We start from the raw sequence: 21,815 nt of genomic DNA, 5'->3' as shown, positions 1-21,815 counted from the left end.
TGTGATGAAAGTAGGTGATGTTATAGAAGTGTGGAGGTGATGTTAAGGTAATATAACAGTGGGAAGTGATGTGAAGGTCTGTTGTAAGGGGAGTAGGAGGCGATATGAAGAGTGATGTAACGAGGTGCGAGGTGATGTTAAATGTGATATCATGGAAGTAGGAAATGATGTGAAGAAAAAAAGGAAAAAGGGAAAAAAGTAAAAAGGCAGAAAAAAGGAAGAAAAAAGGAAAAAAAAGGAAAAAGGAAGAAAAATAGGAAAAAAAGGAAAAGGCAGAAAAAAGGAAAAAAAAGGAAAAAGGAAGAAAAATAGCAAAAACGGAAAAAGGCAGAAAAAGGAAAAAGGAAGAAAAAAGGAAAAAAAGGAAAAAAAGGAAAAAGGCAGAAAAAATGAAGAAAAAAAGGAAAAAGGAAGAAAAATAGCAAAAACGGAAAAAGGCAGAAAAAGGAAAAAGGAAGAAAAAAGGAAGAAAAAAAGGAAAAAGGTAGAAAAAAATGAAGAAAAAAAGGAAAAAAGGAAAAAGGAAGAAAAAAGGAAAACAAACAAAAAAGGAAGAAAAAAGGAAGAAAAGGAAGCGGAAGTGATGTACCTCCCAAGAGATCCCAACCTCTCCATCTATTACCTTTCCCGCCTCCTTCCACCTTCCCGTTCTCCTCCTGTTCCACTTACTCCACCGCCCACCACCGCTTGACATACTCTCAAATGGTTCCTAAAGTAGACGGTGGAAGAATCTCGGGGGTGGGGGGTGGGGGGGGGTGAGGAATGGAAGAAAACAAGACAAAAAACAAGACAAAAGAAAAGAAAAGGTAGATAGGATGTGATAGAGGGTAAGGAAGAAGGATGAGAAACAAGGATGAAGATAGGAAGGAAAAGGAAAACGAAGGAAGAGAAAAGTGGGGAGAGAAGGAGGGGTGAGGAAGAGGAGGAAACAACAGGGATGAGGATTGGATGAACAGGAAGAGAAAGAAACAGAGAAGAGGGGAGAGAAGGAGGGGTGAGGAAGAGGAGGAAACAACAGGGATGAGAATTGGATGAACAGGAAGAGAAAGAAACAGAGAAGAGGGGAGAGAAGGAGGGGTGAGGAAGGGAAGGAAACAACAGGAATGAGAATTGGATGAACAGGAAGAGAAAGAAACAGAGAAGAGGGGAGAGAAGGAGGGGTGAGGAAGAGGAGGAAAGAACAGGGATGAGGATTGGATGAACAGGAAGAAAGAAACAGAGAAGAGGGGAGAGAAGGAGGGTGAGGAAGAGGAGGAAAGTATAGGGATGAGAATTGGATGAACAGGAAGAGAAAGAAACAGAGAAGAGGGGAGAGAAGGAGGGGTGAGGAAGAGGAGGAAAGAACAGGGATGAGAATTGGATGAACAGGAAGAGAAAGAAACAGAGAAGAGGGGAGAGAAGGAGGGGTGAGGAAGAGGAGGAAAGAACAGGGATGAGAATTGGATGAACAGGAAGAGAAAGAAACAGAGAAGAGGGGAGAGAAGGAGGGGTGAGGAAGAGGAGGAAAGAACAGGGATGAGAATTGGATGAACAGGAAGAGAAAGAAACAGAGAAGAGGGGAGAGAAGGAGGGGTGAGGAAGAGGAAGAAACAACAGGGATGAGGATTGGATGAACAGGAAGAGAAAGAAACAGAGAAGAGGGGAGAGAAGGAGGGGCGAGGAAGAGGAGAAAACAACAGGGATGAGGATTGGATGAACAGGAAGAGAAAGAAACAGAGAAGTGGGGAGAAAAGGATGAGTGGAACTGAGCAAGGGAGAAGGAAAAGGGACAAGGGAAAGGGGTGAGGAAGGAAAAAGAGGGCGGTTAAATCGTTTTGCTTTTACAGAATCTTAATGACAAAATCTGTATCACAAGCAGTAAGGATAAGCTAACATAACACCTTTGATGCTGAAACAACGAGAACTGTTAAATAGATTGTTTTCTTCTTTTCTTCCTCTCCCTTCTCTTTCATTTTCCTCCTTTTCCTCCTCCTCCTCCCACTCCTTTTCCTCTTTCTTCTTTTCCTCCTCTCTAAGCTAAAGGAACACGTATGATTTTGAAAAAGAACTGTAAAATAAATTGTTTTTTTCTTCCTCTCCCTTCTCTTTTTCATTCTCCTCCTTTTCCTCCTCCTCCTCCTCCCACTCCTCTTCCTCCTCCTTCTTTTCCTCCTCTCCCCACTCTTTTTTCCTTCACCTTTTTGTTTTCTTTGTAAAATGTACGTTTGCGTTTGATCTTGTTTTCAAATTTTCAGCATACCAGATACCGAGAAAGAGGTGTGTGTGTGTGTGTGTGTGTGTGTGTGTGTGTGTGTGTGTGTGTTGGTGGGTGGGTGGGTAGGTGGGTGGGGATTTGGGTGTGAGCGTGTGGGTGGGTGGGAGGTAGGAATTCACCTGGGAGTCAAGGGTGCGCTGGCCTGGGAAAGTTTGGGAACCGCTGCTCTAACCTTCGAAGAGTGGGAAGGCCATGGCATTACAACCGCTCCCCCCCCCCCCCCACCCACACACACCCACACCCACCCACCCCACAGCAGCGCACCTCCCATCTCTGGCCTCGCACGGCGTTGGAACTTTTGCTTGTGAGGCGAGTGAAACGTAATGCGCCAAGTTGTAGGAAAAAAAAGCCGGGTTCCAACTCTCATTTCTGCTCATAATTGCAACAGACGTTTTTACGAGAGTGGGAAAAAGAAACGAGATGAGGAAACATTACTCGTTCAGCGCCTCTGCCTCCATTGAAGAAAAAAAGAAAAGGAAAATGAATCTAGAGTTCTGCTTAAATGTACGAACTTAGTTGATTAGTTCTGAAGGTGTCGTACGCGCTCTGTTATTTCCGCTCATAATCACAAGACATTTTTTGCGAAAGTGGGAAAAAAGAAACAAGATGAGAAAGCATTACTTGTTTATTGCTGTTTCCCTTCATAAAAAAAGTAACCAAGAGGTGTACTTAAATGTATAAAAAGGGTTTGATTTAATTCGAAAGGCATTTTGTATCTCATTTCTGCTTATGATTGCAACAGACGATTTTACGAGAGTGGGAAAAAGAAATGAGGAGAAGAAAACTTTACTCATTCGTTTTTCTTCCCTTCATAAAGAACAATGGAGAAGTCTACGTTGATGTTAAAAGATAGTTAATTAAATTCGAAAGGTGTCTTGCGCTCTCCTTTTTGCTCATAAATACAACAGACATTTTTGCGAAAGTGGGGAAAAAAGAAACAGGATGAAAAAGCATTACTAGTTCTTTGCTGTTTCCCTTCATAAAGAATAACCAAGATATCTACGTAAATGTATAAAAAGGGTTTGATTTGATTCGAAAGGCATTTTGTATCTCATTTCTGCTCATCATTGCAACAGAAAATTTTACGAAAGTGGGAAAAATAAATGAGAAGGAGAAAGCATTACTCATTCGGTTTTATTCCCTTCATAAAGAATAACCAAGATATCTACGTAAATGTATAAAAAGGTTTGATTTAATTCGAAAGGCATTTTGTATCTCATTTCTGCTCATCATTGCAACAGACAATTTTACGAAGTACGAAAAATAAATAAGGAAGAGAAAACATTACTCATTCGGTGTTCTTCCCTTCATAAAGAATAATGGAGAGGTCTACGTTGATGTTAAAAGATAGTTGATTAAATTCGAAAGGTGTCTTGCTCTCTCCTAGTGGTAAAAAAATGAAATAACAGCAGAAAACATTACTCATTCGATGTTCTCCCCTTCATAAAGAATAATGGAGAGGTCTACGTTGATGTAAAAAGATAGTTGATGAAATTTGAAAGGTGTCTTGCTCTCTCCATTTTGCTCATAATTTCAACACATTTATAGGAAAGTAGCGAAAAAGAAAGAAGAGAAATGATGACCCGTTCTGTGTTTTTCCCATAATAAAAACAAATGAAGAGGTCTACGTTAATGTATAAAGATGTTTGATTGAATTATAAAGGTTACTTGCTCATAATTACAACATACATTTTTACGAAAGTGGAGAAAAAGAAACAGGAAGAAAAAATATTACCCTTCAGAGCTTTTTCCTTCCGTAGAGAAAAAAAAAAGCAATACAGAATTCTACGTACGGTTAGTTAAGCTTCGAAGGTATATTGCAATCATTTCTGTTCATAATTGCAACAAACATTTTTAAGGAAGTAGGAAAAAGAAATAAGAGGAGAAAACATTACCCGACCAATGCTTCTTCCTTTAGTAAATAGAGTTCTACGTACGAGGTTAGTTGTTTGAGTCCCGAAGGTGTCTGCACTCAATGGTAAGGTCAGGGACGGGTTTAAAAGTTTGTATAGGAAGGGAAGTGATGAGTGAAATGAGGGAAAAGAATGGTATGGTCAGGGTAGGTAGGTCAGTTTATAAGTCTGTGTGTGAAGTGAAGTGAGTGACATGAGGGAAATTAATGGTATGGTCAGGGTAGGTAGGTCAGTTTATAAGTCTGTGTGTGAAGTGAAGTGAGTGACATGAGGGAGAGGAATGGTAGGGTCAGGGACTGGATTCATAAGAGGGTTGTGGAAGGTAGGCAGTTTTAGAAAATTTCCTGGAATGGGACGTCAAAAGGAAGGAAGCTAAGATTAATGGCCATTCCTCCACATCTCAACCCTTGCCTCCTGAGTCACGTCAACCTATATATAATTTCGCATATTTTCCAAGAGCCAGTGCAACGGAAATGAGCACTGACGCCACGCGCAGCTGTAGCTATTCCCCCAAATTTACCTTTCCCTCAATTTACTTTTCATAAATTCTACATTTTTATAACTCTTTAGTATTGTCTGTGAGTTAACATTTTACTTTCATTTTCTTTGCAGGTGTGAGGCGTGTGGTGGTCTAGCGTGCAGGTGACGTGGAGGTGCCGCGGGTCAGGTCATGTCAGGTCAGGTCATGTCAAGTGAAGCCACAATCATGACCTGGCGACACCTGGTGAGCGTCATGCTGGTTATGGCGGCGACTCACCTGTCCGCTCATGAAGGTAAGACACGTGGGTGAATGCAAACAAACAAACAAACAAACAAACAAACAAAAACTATATAGTGGTGTATGTGTGTATAGGGGGGTAGTGTGCTTGTGGTGGGGGTTGTGTGTGTGGGGGGGGTTGTGTGTGTGTGGGGGGTAGTGTGTGTGTGGGGGGGGTAGTGTGTGTGTGGAGGGTAGTGTGCTTGTGTGTGGGGTAGTGTGTGTGTGGGGGGTAGTGTGTGGGGGGGGGTTAGTGTGTGTGGGGGTGGTGTGTGTGGGGGGTTGTGTGTGTGGGGGGGGGGTAGTGTGTGTGTGTGTGTGTGGGGTAGTGTGCATATGGGGAGTGGGTAAGAAACTTGTATGGGTGCCAAAAAGTTGTGTTTGTTATCTTTATTTTTTCTTGCCCATGGTACTACTATTGAATTCTATAGAGAGACCGCGGAAAGTGCCTTATAAAATTCCTTCCCCTTCAGAATGCATATGACCATATATATATATATATATATATATATATATATATATATATATATATATATATATATATATATATATATATATATATATATATATATATATATATAAACGTGATAATCTTGTTAATTTTCATAAGTATAAATTTGTGGTTCATGAGTGATTGACATGTTATATCTCTAATTGTTTTTCTGTGGACATTATCTATCTGTGTATGTATGTATGTATCTATTTGTCTATCTATCTGTGTGTGTGTGTGTGTGTGTGTGTGTGTGTGTGTGTGTGTGTGTGTGTGTGTGTGTGTGTGTGTGTGTGTGGTGTAATTGCAACAGAAAAGTGTGCAATCCAATTTTTTCGGGGCAAGTTCAGTTCACCTACATTGCGGAACTCCGGCATTTAGGCTTTCAAGTTATTTAAGGCAAAGTCACTGGAGGTATTAACTCGTCAATGAAGTTTATTGTAGTATACGAAAAGCTGTTATTCACACACACACACACACACACACACACACACACACACACACACACACACACACACACACGAAGATATATAAAATGGAAAAAACTAAATTACTCTCTCTCTCTCTCTCTCTCTCTCTCTCTCTCTCTCTCTCTCTCTCTCTCTCTCTCTCTCTCTCTCTCTCTCTCTCTCTCTCTCTCTCTCTTACCTGTATCGCACCTGTACCGCCATCAAATTAAGGCCAGGTATTCGCTGTTTACCTGCCCGGCGCAATTAGCAAGCAGGTGTAGTGATGCTGGTGAATCCAAGGCTTTATTACCCCGATAGGAATCCTCATTACGGCTTAGATCTTCCTCCTCCTCCTCCTCCTCCTCCTCTTTCTCCTCGTCCTCCTCCTCCTCCGCCTCGGTTTTAGTAAAGTTACCGTTTATTAGACTGTCTAATATGCAGTTTTCTGTAATGATAATGCTTGTTCCCTAATGGTTGTGTCTTTCCTTGCTTGCTTGTATGTTTGTATGGCTCAGTGCGTGTGTGGGGGGTGGGATGGGGTGGGGGGTTGGTTGTGAGTGTGTGTCCGTGTGTTTGTTTATTTGTTTGTTTGTGTTTGTGTTTGTTTGTCTTTGTTTGTGTGTGTTTATTTGTGTGTATGTGTGTGTTTGCGTTTCTGGGTGTGTTTGTGTATGTGCGTTTGTGTTTGGAGTTGCGTGTGTGTGTGTGTGTGTGTGTGTGTGAGAGAGAGAGAGAGAGAGAGAGAGAGAATACTGTCCAATATATACTTTAATCGTACTTTTATGATCACAAAATAATACTAACCTTACTCGATCGCCTCATTCCTAAAAATAATAATAATAATAATAATAATAATAATAATAATAATAATAATAATAATAATAATAATAATAATAATAATAGTAATAACGATAACAATAGTTGAAATTCCCAGCAGTAAACTGAGACAATAGTTATATTTTTCAACAGACCTTAATGAACTTTTTAAAACCTCATTTCCCACACATCTTCCGCGCACACGCAACACACCCATTAGCGCACACACACACACACACACACACACACACACACACACACACACACACACACACACACACACACGCACTCTCTCTCTCTCTCTCTCTCTCTCTCTCTCTCTCTCTCTCTCTCTCTCTCTCTCTCTCTCTCTTCCCATTTTCTCTCATTTTCTTGATGTCTTTCCTCTTCTCCCTCCTTTCCCTTCATCTATACTTGCTCTTGTTCGTTTTCCTCCTCTATTTTCCTCCCTCCTTCCTCCCTTTTTTCCTCCCTAACATAATTTATCATCCAGTCTCCCCTCCCTCAATTTCTCACAATTTCTCCCATTTACTACATTTTTTTCATTTTTGTAGCGTTCCCCCTTTCTCTCTCTCTCTCTCTCTCTCTCTCTCTCTCTCTCTAGTGTCACTCACAACCTCGGACTAAACATTTTGCACCCGTCATATTTTTTTTATTTTTTTTGTTTGTTTGAAGAAAATATATTAAAAGAAACGTTGATTGTTTTCCCTCGTTAGTGACTCGTTTTTAACAGACACCAATGTTTTCTTTTTTGCATATTTTTTTGTATCATATGTATTTTCTCTTTTTTTTGTATCCCTTTCTTTTTTTCTTCTATTTTCTTCTTTTCTTCTTTTTTGTATCTTTTTTTCTTCTTTGTTTCTTTTCTTCTTTTTTTATCATTTTTTTCTTTCTTCTTTTCTTCTTTTGTATCCTCCTCTTCTTTTTCTTCTTCTTTTCTTCTTCTTTTGTATCCGTTTCTTCTTTTTCTTCTTCTTTTTGTATCGTTTCTTCTTTTTCTTCTTCTTTTCTTCTTCGTTTGTATCCGTTTCTTCTTTTTCTTCTTCTTTTTGTATCGTTTTCTTCTTTTTCTTCTTCTTTTCGTCTTCTTTTGTATCCGCTTCTTCTTTTTCTTCTTCTTTTTGTGTCGTTTTCTTCTTTTCTTCTTCTTTTTGTATCCTTTTCTTCTTTTTCTTTTTCTTTTCTTCTTCCTTTGTATCCTTTTCTTCTTTTTTCTTCTTCTTTTCTTCTTCTTTTGTATCCTTTTCTTCTTTCTTCTTTTCTTTTTCTTTTGTATACTTTTCTTCTTTTTTCTTCTTTTCTTCTTATTTTTTATAATTTTCTTCTTTTTTCTTGTTCTTTTTTATATATTTTTTTTCTTTTTCTTCTTTCTTCATATTTTTTTTATCATTTTCTTCTTTTTCTTCTTTTTTCTTCTTTTTTGTATCCTTTTCTTCTTTTCTTCTTCTTTTCTTCTTCCTTTGTATCACTCTTTCTTTCTCTTTTTTTCTTGCCCTTGAGCTTCCTCCTTTACTTTAGAAAATATAGCAATTCCCGTCTCACCTCACTTGGCATTTAATTAGAAAGAAAATTAGAAGGAAAACGCATTGGAAAAAGAATATATATAAGGTAATACGTAAGGAAATATAACTACAAGAGAGAACGTTCGAGATATCAAATAAATAACACAACTTGATATTAGAAACGAAATCACGAGGAAGTATCTGTAATAATGGGTCCATGAACTTCCAAATGGTATAAATATATCTGATTTACGGAGGACAAAACTACACTTAACCCGTCCGCTGCGATTGGCACAGATTCGGTCTTCACTGGCAGCCTGGTAACATAAAGTCCCAGGTCTATATGTTTCTCTGCCTCTGTGGTGGATTGTGGAGTGTTTCCCATGTGGTACTGGCTGGTAACATACTCCCAGGTCTCTCTCTGCCTCTGTGGTGGATAGTGGAGTGATTACCATGTGGTCCTGCCTGGTAACATATACTCCCAGATCTTTCTCTGCCTCTGTGGTGGATAGTGGAGTGATTACTATGTGGTACTGCCAGGTAACATACACTCCCAGGTCTCTCTCTGCCTCTGTGGTGGATAGTGGAGTGTTTCCCATGTGGTACTACCTGGTAACATGCACTCTCAGGTCTCTCTCTGCCTCTGTGGTGGATAGTGGAGTGTTTCCCATGTGGTATTGGTGTGCTGGATATCCACTCCCAAGATGCTGGACAATACATTTTTCTTCACTGAATTGTAGCAACCACTTCTTGTTCCACTCCTGTAGCTTGGTGAGGTCTTCTGGCAGGAAATCCGCTGCCAAGGGGTTAACATTGCATTTCTGTCTTAGTTTGCAAAAATCATGATAGACTAGCAGTAAGGATAGTATCACGAGCAACCAAATATGATAATGGTGGAGTTAACGAGGACATGAAACTCTAATCTACTGTCTCTGTTTCCGTTTTCGTCTTGTCGGATGGAGTTGTTTTTTTCTTCCGCTGCAGTGTTTTTTTGTGAATGAGAAACCTTGCGCTATCTTATCTTACCTTACCTTACTGTACCTTACTGTACCTTACCTCATCTTATCTTACCTCACCTTACCTTACCTTACTTTACCTTACCTTACTTTACCTTACCTTACCTTACCTTACTTTACTGTACCTTACCTTACCTTGCGCTACCTTACCTTACCTTACCTTACTGTTCCTTACCTCATCTTATCTTACCTCACCTTACCTTACCTTACCTAACCTTACTTTACCTTACCTTACTTTACCTTACCTTACCTTACCTTACTTTACTGTACCTTACCTTACCTTACCTAACCTTGCTGTACCTTACCTTACCTTACCTTACCTTAATGTACCTTATCTTACCTTACTTTACTTTACCTTACCTCCTCACCTTACCTTACCTTACCTTACTGTATCTTATCTTACCTCACTGCACTATACCTTACCTCATCTTACCTCACCTTACCTTACCTTACCTTACCTAACCTTATTTTACCTTACCTTACTTTACTGTACCTTACCTTCCCTTACCTTACTTTTCCTTACCGTACCTCAACTAACCTCACCTCGCCTTACCTTACCTTACCTTACCTTACCTTACCTTACCTTACCTTACTTTACTGTATCTTACCTTACTTTTCCATACCTTCCCCTATCTTACCTAACCTCACTTCACTTAATCTACCCTAACCTTACCTTACCCTACCTTACCTAACCTAACCTAACTTTACCTTATCTTACCTTACCTTACCTTACCTTACCCTACCTTATCTCACCTCACCTAACCTAACCTAACCTAACCTCACCTTACCTTACCTTACCTTACCTTACCTTATCTCACCTCACCCATCCTAACCTATCCTAACCTCACCTCACCTCACCTCACCTCACCTTACCTTACCTGCCTGCCCCCCGTTCCCAGGTGAAGAGGCAATGATCTGCATATTAGCTCAGCCCATTAGCGATCTTTCTCATTATCTCACACGATTTTAATGGTTCTTCTTCGCTAATAAGCTTCCGGATGATTCGGCTTCTCTCGCCGTTCAAATACTCGTCCTCATCGCGTGTTATTTTCTTAAACATGATTTGCTGATTAACTTTCCTTGCTCGCTGTGATGGTAAAGGAAGAGAATAAGGGAGTGAGAGAAGGGAAGGGAGCAAGGAGAGACGAAAGTGGAAAAAGGAAAGGGAGGTAAGAAGGGAAGAGAGAAAGGGGGCGAGAGACGATTCAGATAGATCCTTCCTTATATTTTTTCCTCTGCTATTTTACTTGATTGAATAAATGGAAAATAGATAAAAATGGAGATAAGAAGCTAAGAATAAGAAGAGAAAAAGAAGAGAAGAATGTCAACGAGGAGATTAACAAAAAAAAAAAAAGAAAGATAGATACAGATGAGAGAGAGAGAGAGAGAGAGAGAGAGAGGCAGGAACACGGAGACAGAGAGAGACAGAGGCAGGAACACATAGACAGAGATGAAAATAAAAAAAAGACAACGAAATCTAGTGACAGGGCAACACGAGAAAGAAATAGAGCAGGATAAAGCGAGATAAAAGCAGATTTAAGCGATTGTGCAAGTTTCGGCTCAAATTACGGGCAGTAAAGTCTCGGGAAATGCAATCACGGCCTCGCGGCGCCCGTCCTCCTTCCTCCCGCTGTGTGTCGACATCCTTCCTGCCTTAACACTCTCCTCCCTTCCTAAGACTTTTCTCCTTTCCTTAATAGTTTTCTCCCTTCCTTAAAACTTCCTCCCTTAACTTTTCTTCCTTCCTTAAAAGTTTTCCTCCTGCCTTAACACTCTCCTCCCTTCCTAAGATTTTTCTCCTTTCCTTAATAGTTTTCTCCCTTCCTTAAAACTTCCCCCCTTAACTTTTCTTCCTTCCTTAAAAGTTTCCCTCCTACCTTAACACTCTCCTCCCTTCCTAAGATTTTTCTCCTTTCCTTAATAGTTTTCTTCCTTCCTTAAAACTTCCTCCCTTAACTTTTCTTCCTTCCTTAAAAGTTTCCCTCCTGCCTTAACACTCTCCTCCCTTCCTGAGACTCTCCTCCCTTCCTTAGACTTTTCTCCTTTCCTTAATAGTTTTCTCCCTTCCTTAAAACTTCCTCCCTTAACTTTTCTTCCTTCCTTAAAAGCTTCCCTCCTGCCTTAACACTCTCCTCCCTTCCTAAGACTTTTCTCCTTTCCTTAATAGTTTTCTCCCTTCCTTAAAACTTCCTCCCTTAACTTTTCTTCCTTAAAAGTTTCCCTCCTGCCTTAACACTCTCCTCCCTTCCTAAGACTTTCCTCCCTTCCTAAGACTTTTCTCCTTTCCTTAATAGTTTTCTCCCTTCCTTAAAACTTCCTCCCTTAACTTTTCTTCCTTCCTTAAAACTTTCCTTCCTGCCTTAACACTCTCCTCCCTTCCTTAGACTTTCCTCCCTTTCTTGACACTTTTCTCCCTTCCTTAACAGTTTTGTCCCTCTCTTAACACTTACTCCCTTAACTTTTCTTCCTTAAAACTTTAACCTTTAACCTTAACACTCTTCTCCCTTCCTAAGACTTTCCTCCCTTTCATGTCACCTTTCTCCTTTCCTTAACAGTTTTTTCCCTTCCTTAAAACTTTTCCCTTAACTTTCCTCTCTTCCTTAAAAAAATCTTCCTTTCTTGACACTTTTCTCCCTTTCTTGACACTTTTCTCCCTTTCTTGACACTTTTCTCCCTTTCTTGACACTTTTCTCCCTTTCTTGATTCTTTTCTCCCTTCCTTGACACGTTTCTCCCTTTCTTGACACTTTTCTCCCTTTCTTGATTCTTTTCTCCCTTCCTTGACACGTTTCTCCCTTTCTTGACACTTTTCTCCCTTTCTTGATTCTTTTCTCCCTTCCTTGACACTTTTCTCCCTTTCTTGACACTTTTCTCCCTTCCGTGACACTTTTCTCCCTTTCTTGACACTTTTCTCCCTTCCTTGACACTTTTCTCCCTTTCTTGATTCTTTTCTCCCTTCCTTGACACTTTTCTCCCTTTCTTGACACTTTTCTCCCTTTCTTGATTCTTTTCTCCCTTCCTTGACACTTTTCTCCCTTCCTTGACACGTTTCTCCCTTTCTTGACACTTTTCTCCCTTTCTTGACACTTTTCTCCCTTCCGTGACACTTTTCTCCCTTTCTTGACACTTTTCTCCCTTCCTTGACACTTTTCTCTCTTTCTTGACACTTTTCTCCCTTCCTTGACACTTTTCTCCCTGTCTTGACACTTTTCTCCCTTCCTTGACACTTTTCTCCCTTTCTTGACACTTTTCTCCCTTCCTTGACACTTTTCTCCCTTTCTTGACACTTTTCTCCCTTCCTTGACACTTTTCTCCCTTTCTTGACACTTTTCTCCTTTCCTTGACACTTTTCTCCCTTCCTTAGACTTTCCTCCCTTTCTTGACACTTTTCTCTTTTTCTTTAACTGTTTTCTCCCTCTCTTAACACTTACTCCCTTAACTTTTCTCCCTTCCTTAAAAAATCCTTCCTTTCTTGACACTTTTTTCTCCCTTCCTTAAAAATTCTTCCTTTCTTGATACTTTTTTCTCCCTTCCTTAAAAATCATTCCTTGACACGTTTTTCTCCCTTCCATAAAAAATCCTTCCTTTCTTGACACTTTTCTCCCTTCCTTAAAAAATCCTTCCTTTCTTCACACTTTTTTCTCCTTCCTTAAAAAAATCCTTCCTTTCTTGACACTTTTCTCTCTTCCTTAAAAAAATCCTTCCTTTCTTGACACGTTTTTCTCCCTTCCATAAAAAAAGCCTTCCTTTCTTGACACTTTTCTCCCTTCCTTAAAAAATCCTTTCTTTCTTGACACGTTTTTCTCCCTTCCATAAAAAAATCCTTCCTTTCTTGACACTTTTCTCCCTTCCTTAAAAAATCCTTCCTTTCTTGACACTTTTCTCCCTTCCTTAAAAAATCCTTCCTTTCTTGACACGTTTTTCTCCCTTCCTTAAAAAAATACTTCCTTTCTTCACACTTTTTCTCCCTTCCTTAAAAAATCCTTCCTTTTTTGACACGTTTTTCTTCCTTCCATAAAAAATCCTTCCTTTCTTGACACGTTTTTCTCCATTCCATAAAAAATCCTTCCTTTCTTGACACGTTTTTTCTCCCTTCCTTAAATAAAGCTTTCCTCATTTTTAACATTCCTTTTCCTCTTTTCTCCTTTCCTTGACACTTCCTCCCTTAACTTTCTCCCCTTCCTCCCTTAACTTTCTCCCTTAAACTTTCCTTTCTTCCTTAGAATTTTCTCCCTTAAAACTTTCCTCCCTGCTTTAAGCTTTTCCCTCCCTTTCTTAACACTTTCATCCTTTCCTTAAACGTTCCTCCCTTCCTTAACACTTTCCTTTTCCTTAGCCCTTTTCCTTAAAAAATTTCCTTTCCTTTTCCCTTTTTTTCTCCTTCCTTAATATTTTCCTCCCATCCCAGAGTCTCGACATTCCTCCTTCCTTTGCACTGAGGGGAGAGAAAACGCGCTGCAGACAACACATCGTTCTCCTTTTTTATGCAGAGAATTTTTTATGAACACTGTGACCACTGAACACCGAGGGAAAAAAAACACGGTAGAAAACACAAGGTTATTTTTTATGCTAGACACTTCTGATCAGCACTGAGGGAAAGGAAAGCAGACTACAGACATATGATTTTTCTTTTCGTGTATATATATATATATATATATATATATATATATATATATATATATATATATATATATATATATATATATATATATATATATATATATATATATATAGTTTGTTTTCTTGTCCGTTTTGAGCTCTGAGGGAAAGGAAAACTGGATGAAGACAACACTTGGGTTTTCTTTTTGTATTTACAGTCTTTTTTTTTCAATTCTGAGCTCTGAGAGGAAGGAAAACCGGTTCAAATAACATATGATTCTCCTTTTTGGACAGACTTTTTTTTTTTTTTACAACAAAGGAGGCAGCTCAAGGGCACAAAAAAACCCAATAATAAAAAAAAGCCCGCTACTCGCTGCTCCCATAAAAGAATCAGAAGAGGTGGCCAAAAGCAAGGTCAAATTCGGGAGGAGAGGTGTCCTGATACCCTCCTCTGGAAAGAGTTCAAGTCGTAGGCAGGAGGAAATACAGATGAAGGAAGATTGTTCCAGAGTTTACCAGCGTGAGGGATGAAAGAGTGAAGATGCTGGTTAACTCTTGCATAAGGGGTTTGGACAGTATAGGGATGAGCTTGAGTAGAAAGTCGAGTGCAGCGGGGCCGCGGGAGGGGGGGAGGCATGCAGTTAGCAAGTTCAGAAGATCAGTCAGCGTGGAAATATCGATAGAAGATAGAAAGAGGGAAGGGAAACACTACAGACAACATATAATTTTTCTTTTTGTATATACAGTATTTTTTTTTATCAGTTTTGAGCTCTGAGGGGAAGGAAAACATGATTCTCCTTTTTGAATAGACTTTTGATCAACACTGAGCTCTAAGGGGAAGGGAAACAGAGTACAGACAGCATATAATTTTTCCTTTTGTATATAGTCTTTTTTTTTTATCAATTCTGAGCTCTGAGGGAAAGGAAAACATATGATTCTCCTTTTTTAATAGACTTTTGATCACCACTGAGCTCTAAAGGGAATGGAAACACAACAGAGAATATATGATTTTTTCTTTTTGTATATGTAGTCTTTTTTTATCAATTCTGAGCTCTGAGGGAAAGGAAAACATATGATTCTCCTTTTTGAATAGACTTTTGATCACCACTGAGCTCTAAAGGGAATGGAAACACTACAGAGAATATATGATTTTTTCTTTTTGTATATGTAGTCTTTTTTTTATCAACTCTGAGCTCTGAGGGTAAAGAAAACACCTCAAACAACACAAGCAAACCAAATGGCGCCACTATAAACACTTGCCCGCGCCATAACGGAGTGGGGCCGACCATCATGCCCTACCAAAAAAGCCCACAGACGCCATAGGTTGAAACTTAATAAAAAAACATGTTTCTGCTGGTTATGTATAGTGAAACTTTTGATCAACAACTCTGAGCACTGAGGGAAAAAGAAAACGGCTTCAGACAGACTTTCGTTTTCAGCAAGCTCTTCAAACAACACATTTTTTTTCTTAATATTTATGGAGACTTCTCAACGAACACTCTATAGACAACACATGGTTCCCTTTAGACAACACATGGCTCACTTTTTTGTGGATATACTTTTTCCATCAGCATCGCCGGTCAAGAATTCATCTCTAGTTCAAGCATAAGATATTAACAATGTTTTTAACTGAGAATGCGACGTGTAATCACCCTGCCAACTGCCTTTTTTTGTACAGTATAGAAAGCAGCTCAAGGCAAAAATATACGAGAAAAAGCCCGATAGTCTAAAGAAAAAAAGCCCAGTAAAAATGAGAGAAAAAAAGCCCATATTAAATGAGAACGCGACGTGTAATCACCCTGCCAACCGCCTTTTCTTGTACAGTATAGAAAGCAGCTCAAAGGAAAAAATATACGAGAAAAAGCCCGATAGTCAAAAGAAAAAAAGCCTAGTAAAAATGAGAGAAAAAAAGCCCAGTAAAAATGAGAGAAAAAAAGCCCATATTAAATGAAAACGCGACGTGTAATCACCCAATCAACTGCCATTTTTGTACAGTATAGAAAGCAGCTCAAAGGAAAAAATATACGAGAAAAAGCCCGATAATCTAAAGAAAAAAAGCCCACTAAAAATGAAAGAAAAAAAGCCCACCTCATTAACCTTCTATGATTACCGGTACTGAAAAATGTATACAATAGTCTCCCATTACTCGAGCAGGATCTGAGAATTACCGAGGACAAAACTTTAATTACCTTAGTTCCGTCTTCGTCTCGTTAGGTGGATTTTTTTTTCTTCCTCGGTAGTATTTTGTGGCTGAGAAACTTTGTCTTACTTTACTTTACCTTACCTTACCTTACCTTACCTAACCTAATCTAACCTAACCTAACCTAACCTAACCTTTCCTTACCAAACCTTTCCCTACCAAACCTTTCCCTACCTAATCTAACCTAACCTAACCTAACCTAACCCTACCTTACCTTACCTTACCTTACCTTACCTTACCTTACCTTACCTTACACACACACACACACACACACACACACACACACACACACACACACACACACACACACACACACACACACACACACACACACACACACACACACACACACACACACACACACACACACACACACACACACACACACCTTACCTTACCTTACCTTACCTTACCTTACCTCACGTCATCTTACCTGGTCGTACAGTTGTCTCATAGTCTGCAAGAGTTTTTCGTTTCTAGTTTCTCGTAGTATGTGCTTTAGTTACCAATACAACAAAACAAACATTCATTCACTCCTGTACTCGCAGTCACACACACCTGTAGCCACCTGCTGGACGCCACGGGATGCAAACGTAGAACGAGTGAAGTGTTATGTACTATTTTAGGCGCCGTTGGGCTTTCTAGAGACCCCAGTCCATTAGTGGCGCAGGCGAATTTTTTTTTTATTGGGTGTCGTGATGTATGACTCGTGCTTGACCTATTGGGGAATATAACCTCAACATTTCCTTCTTTAACTAAAAGTCTGTTCACTTAAGTCTGACCCAAGCTGACAACATAAACCTAAGCGTGTTTGCAAGCTGAGTGCTGATTGGCTACTGCGATGGCTTCCAAGTTTTCTTTAACCTCTGTTTGTGTTTATCTCACGCAGCACTTTCTGCTAATCTGCACTGTGCTTACGAACACGCTTAGGTTTATGTTGTCAGCTTGGGGCAGACTTAAGTGAACAGACTATATTAAAATAACTGAGTGAATAACAAACTATACATTGATTCAACATTTCCTTTGTGTGAGTGTGTGTAGCAAACGTTTTTTCCTTAAGGGGACGTTTAATTGAACCGTTTACTGACGATGTATCTGAATAACCCCGGCCATTTCCACATCCTTTACTCTTTCGTGGCATTTCAACATTTCCCTCCTTAACCGGTAAAATAACTGAACGAATAACAAACTATACAGTGATTCAACGTTTCCTTTGTGTGAGTGTTTAGCAATCGTTTCATTCTTAACCTGGTAGCTGCTTGGATCATGTTTCTTAAAGGTCCTCCAAACGAGAAAATGTGAAAAAAATCATCACTCACACAAACCATTTCATAATATATATCAACGCATTTGTGATCAGTTTATGCATCATCTATTTTGGGGGGGTTTATATATCATGGCAAAATTCGCTGCTACACGGAAAAGTCACAAATTTGGCCCGTTGCTGCTACCGGGTCAAGGGAACGTCCTCATTGAAGCGTATACTGGCGATGTCTCTGAATAACTCCTGCCATTTCCACATCCTTTACTCTTTCGTGACATTTCGGGAAACACACGTCCACATGAAGACAGCGAAACAAGAAACATGACCAAATTCACTACAATAATCTCGTTGTTAGATGATGTTATGCTAGCATTTTTTTTCACACACAGTCGAGGAACAGACCGAGCTTGGTATAATGCAGTGAACGAGGTGATTTGTACGTACGTTATATTTTCGTTGCGTAGTAAGTAACGTTAAACACACACACACACACACACACACACACACACACACACACACTTTGAATCCACTATTTAAGCATTTTTAAGCCAATTATGGAAAAAGCTATCTAGTACACACACACACACACACACACACACACACACACACACACACACACACACACACACACACACACACACACACACACACTCACTTTGAATCCACTATTTAAGCATTTTTAAGCCAATCATGGAAAAAGCGATCAAATATACAAAAAGAAAAAGAGGACCAAGCCGTTGAAGCAGTCGAGTGAATTAACAAGAAACACGAATATGAATACAAAAAGAAACAACCGAAGTGGAGCCGCTGCAAAGGCTAAATCCTGACGACCATGCTGGACTGGACTTCCCTTCCTCAGAGTGTAAAACGGCAAAAACAGAGTAAAAAAACAACTCGTCTTACCGTTTTAGAGTCTGAGGACGGGAATTGTGTGTTCCGAAACGTCACGAAATAATAAAATATGTGGAAATACTGGACTGGACTTCCCTTCCTCATACTGAAAAGCGGTTAAAACAGAGTGAAAAAAAATATCAGCTGGTCTTAACGTTTTAGAATCTGAGGACGGTAATTGTGTGTCCCGAAACGTCACGAAATAATAAAATATGTGGGAATACTGGACTGGACTTCCCTTCCTCATAGTGAAAAACGGTTAAAACAGTAAAGAAAATATCAGCTGGTCTTACCGTTTTGGAGTCTGAGGACGGTAATTGTGTGTCCCGAAGCGTCAGGAAATAATAAAATATGTGGAAATACTGGACTGGACTTCCCATCCTCAGAGTGAAAAACGGTTAAAACAGTAAAAAAAATATCAGCTGGTCTTAGCGTTTTAGAGTCTGAGGATGGGAATTGTGTGTCCCGAAACGAAAGAATAAAGTATGTGGAAATGGCTGGAAGTTATTCATTTATTTTTTATTTTTTTACAGCAGAGGAGACAGTGCAATGGCGTAAAAAAAAAGAAAACAATAATGAAAAAAAAAGCCCGCTACTTACTGCTCCTAAATTACATCGCTATCGCTCCTGAGTTACATCGTTTTATTCTTGTTTACGTGCTTGCATTTCTCTTACGTTTTTTTTACTACTTTATTTTCTCTATTTTTTGACGCGGGCTGTTGCTGGCTTAACGATACTTACTACGCAATGAAAACACAGCACGCAACTCACCTCGTTTTATGCGTTCTTTCCTGCACGGTTTGTTCCTCGAATGTGTGTGAAAAGAACGCTAACAGAACATCCTCTTACTGGGAGATTATTGCAGTGAATTTGGTTATGCAAGCTCTCTGTGTGTGTGTGTGTGTGTGTGTGTGTGTGTGTGTGTGTGTGAAAAGAACACTAACATAATATCTTCTTACCTCCAGATTATTGCAGTGAATTTGGTCATGCAAGCTCTGTGTGTGTGTGTGTGTGTGGGGGGGGGTGCCTGCGTGTGTGTTTCGTCTCTGTGTCGTCGCTCGCGTGGCAAAGTCCTTCTCTTGTGGCTCTTGGGGCGTAACAAATGCTACAACGCTTTCCCGAGGCTGGTGTTCCGGGCGCCTCTCTCAACACCATCCCGGTAATCTTCGCGTGACCGGCTTCATCCTCCCGCGCCCACCCGACCTTTACCTGAGCCGCGAGAACCACCGGGGAAGAGAGACGAGTTGGCGGGTGGAAGCGAGGGAGCGGTGGTAGGGAGAGAGGGAGAGGGAGGAAGGGAAGGAGGAAAGGGTGGCGGGGTGGCCTGAGACTGCACTAGTGACTGATGGCTATCCTTCTTTATCTACCTGAACTTCATCTAGGACGCGAGAACCACCGAGGAAGAGAGACGTGTTAGTGGATGCAAAGGAGAGGAGGTAGGGAGAGAGAGGGAAGGAGTGGGGGAAGTGTAGCTTGGTGCATTGAAACTTCACAAGCGACTGACGGCTGTATAATTTCGTTGCGGAGTTAGTGGATGCAAACGATAGAGTGAGTGAGGAAGGGAGTGAGTGAGGGAGGGAGGGAAGTGTTGCGGATTGGCTTGAAACTCTCCATAAGCGACAGATGGTCATCCCTCCTTACCTATTCGACCTTTACCTGTCCGACCTTTTGAGAGAGAGAGAGAGAGAGAGAGAGGGAGAGGGAGAGGGAGAGAGAAGGGAAGGGAAGGGAAGGGAGAAGGGAAATGTTACAGGTTGACATGAGACTCCACAAGCGACTGACGGTTGTTATCCTTTACCTATCAGACATTTACCTGAACCGTACCACCTGGAAAGAGACGAGTTAGTGAACGAAAGTGAGGGAACGTAAGGGAGGAAGGAAAAGGTGGCGCGGTGACCTAAGGATCCACAACCGACTGATGGCTGTATGTTATATTTTCTTTGCGTAGTAAGTAACGTTAAGCCAATATCAGTCTGCGTCGAAAAGTAAGGTAAAGGCAAGGTAAGGGATAGTTAGGGCATACGATATAGGTGCGAGTGACCTCAGTGCTCATCTCAGGCTCAAGGGGCGATGCAGCGGGGTAGAAAAATGGAATAGAAATGAAAAAAAGAAAACATTAAGCGAAATTCAAGTACGGAGACAAGAATACTATGATTGCTACACGAGAACATACGCCATAGTTGCCCGTGGCCTCAATGCTCATCTCAGGCTCAAGGGCCGATGCAACGGAGTGAAGTCAAGAGGTAGAAAAATGAAATAGAAAGGAAAAAGGAAACATTAAGCGAAATTCAAGCACGTAGACAGGAATAGTTGGGGCAGACGCTATACCCAGGCTTGACATCCGTGCTCAGAACAGACTCAAGGGCCGATGCAACAGAGATGAGTCAATGGGTAGAAAAATGGAATAGAAATGAAAAAAGGAAACAGTAAGCGAAATTCAAGCACGTAGACAGGAATAGTTGGGGCAGACGCTATAGCCAGGCTTAACCTCGGTGCTCAGAACAGAATCAAGGGCCGATGCAACGGAGTGGAGTCAAGAGGTAGAAAAATGGAATAGAAATGAAAAAAGGAAAACATTAAGCGAAATTCAAGCACGTATAGACAAGATTATCTGGGGACACACGCTATAGCCTTGACCTCGGTGCCCAGAACAGACTCAAGGGGCGATACAACGGAGTGAAATCAAGAGTTAGAAAAATAAGAGTAATAAACGCCTTACGAAATTCAAGCTAGTAAAGAAGACTAAAACGATTACTACAAGATGAAACAGCCAGATTAAGTCCCGAAAGTCTCGCTTCATATTAATTATTCCAGTTTAAACATCAAATTATGTTCACGCTTTTATCCCCCTGCCTGGTTGGTTATTTATGGTCCAGTAAGCGTGAAGATTTGTTGATGGAAAATGAAAAATGAAAAACGTGGCTCGTATGTTGCCTTTGAATGCTGTTGTTTACGTTTTCATTTTTGTTTACACTCGTAGGCGTCCGCGCAGGGGAGTATCGTGCTGGCAAACATTGGTGCCGTGGGTGTAATGCAATAAATAAAGGAGGAAACGAAGCACGGCAGCAACGACACCGGCAACACCAACACCCGGGCAGGAGACGAACCGAGGCCTGAAGGGTAGAGGAAGACTGGAAGACCAAGACCTGAAGAGTGAGAACAGACGAAGACCTGAAGGCTAGAGGAAGACTGGAAGACCAAGACCTGAAGAGTGAGAACAGACGAAGACCTGAAGTGTAGAGGAAGACCTGAAGGATAAAGACCGGAAGACTAAGACCTGAAGAGCAGAGAACTAACAAAGACCTGAAGTGTATATCAAGACCTGAAGACCAGAGAACGGACCAAGGCTTAAAGTTTAGAACATGACCTGAAGGGTTGAGTTAGACCGGAAGAGCAAAACCTGAAGAGCAGAGAACTAACGAAGACCTGATGTGTATACCAAGACCTGAAGACCAGAGAACAGATCAAGACTTAAAGTGCAGAACAAGACCTGAAGACCAAGACCTGAAGACCAGAGAACGGACCAAGATTTAAAGTATAGAATAAGACCCGAAGACCAGAGAACGGACCAGGATTTAAAGTGCAGAACGAGACCTGAAGACCAGAGAACAGACAAGACTTAAAGTGCAGAACAAGACCTGAACCAGAGACCTGAAGACCTGCGA

At 40.5% G+C, this 21,815-nt stretch overlaps 1 protein-coding gene across 25 annotated transcripts in view; it reads left to right on the top strand.

Annotated features, from left to right (window-relative positions):
- The window catches only part of LOC127001217 (uncharacterized), a 107,388-nt gene that overhangs the window by 36,141 nt on the left and 49,432 nt on the right, over positions 1–21,815 (top strand). For all 25 annotated transcript variants that reach the window (XR_007754898.1, XR_007754896.1, XR_007754917.1 and 22 more), the window contains exon 2: positions 4,780–4,940. Coding sequence is in view for 1 of the 25 variants with exons in the window: in XM_050865446.1 (XP_050721403.1) it covers positions 4,838–4,940 (103 nt within the window). In the remaining 24 variants the exon portion in view is untranslated. The remainder of the gene's footprint in view (positions 1–4,779; positions 4,941–21,815) is intronic.

This window comes from Eriocheir sinensis, chromosome 20 (genome assembly GCF_024679095.1).
Source record: "Eriocheir sinensis breed Jianghai 21 chromosome 20, ASM2467909v1, whole genome shotgun sequence".
NCBI lineage: Eukaryota > Metazoa > Arthropoda > Malacostraca > Decapoda > Varunidae > Eriocheir > Eriocheir sinensis.
Note: the sequence above shows the minus strand (reverse complement) of the source record. Positions and strands in the feature narration are given on the sequence as shown.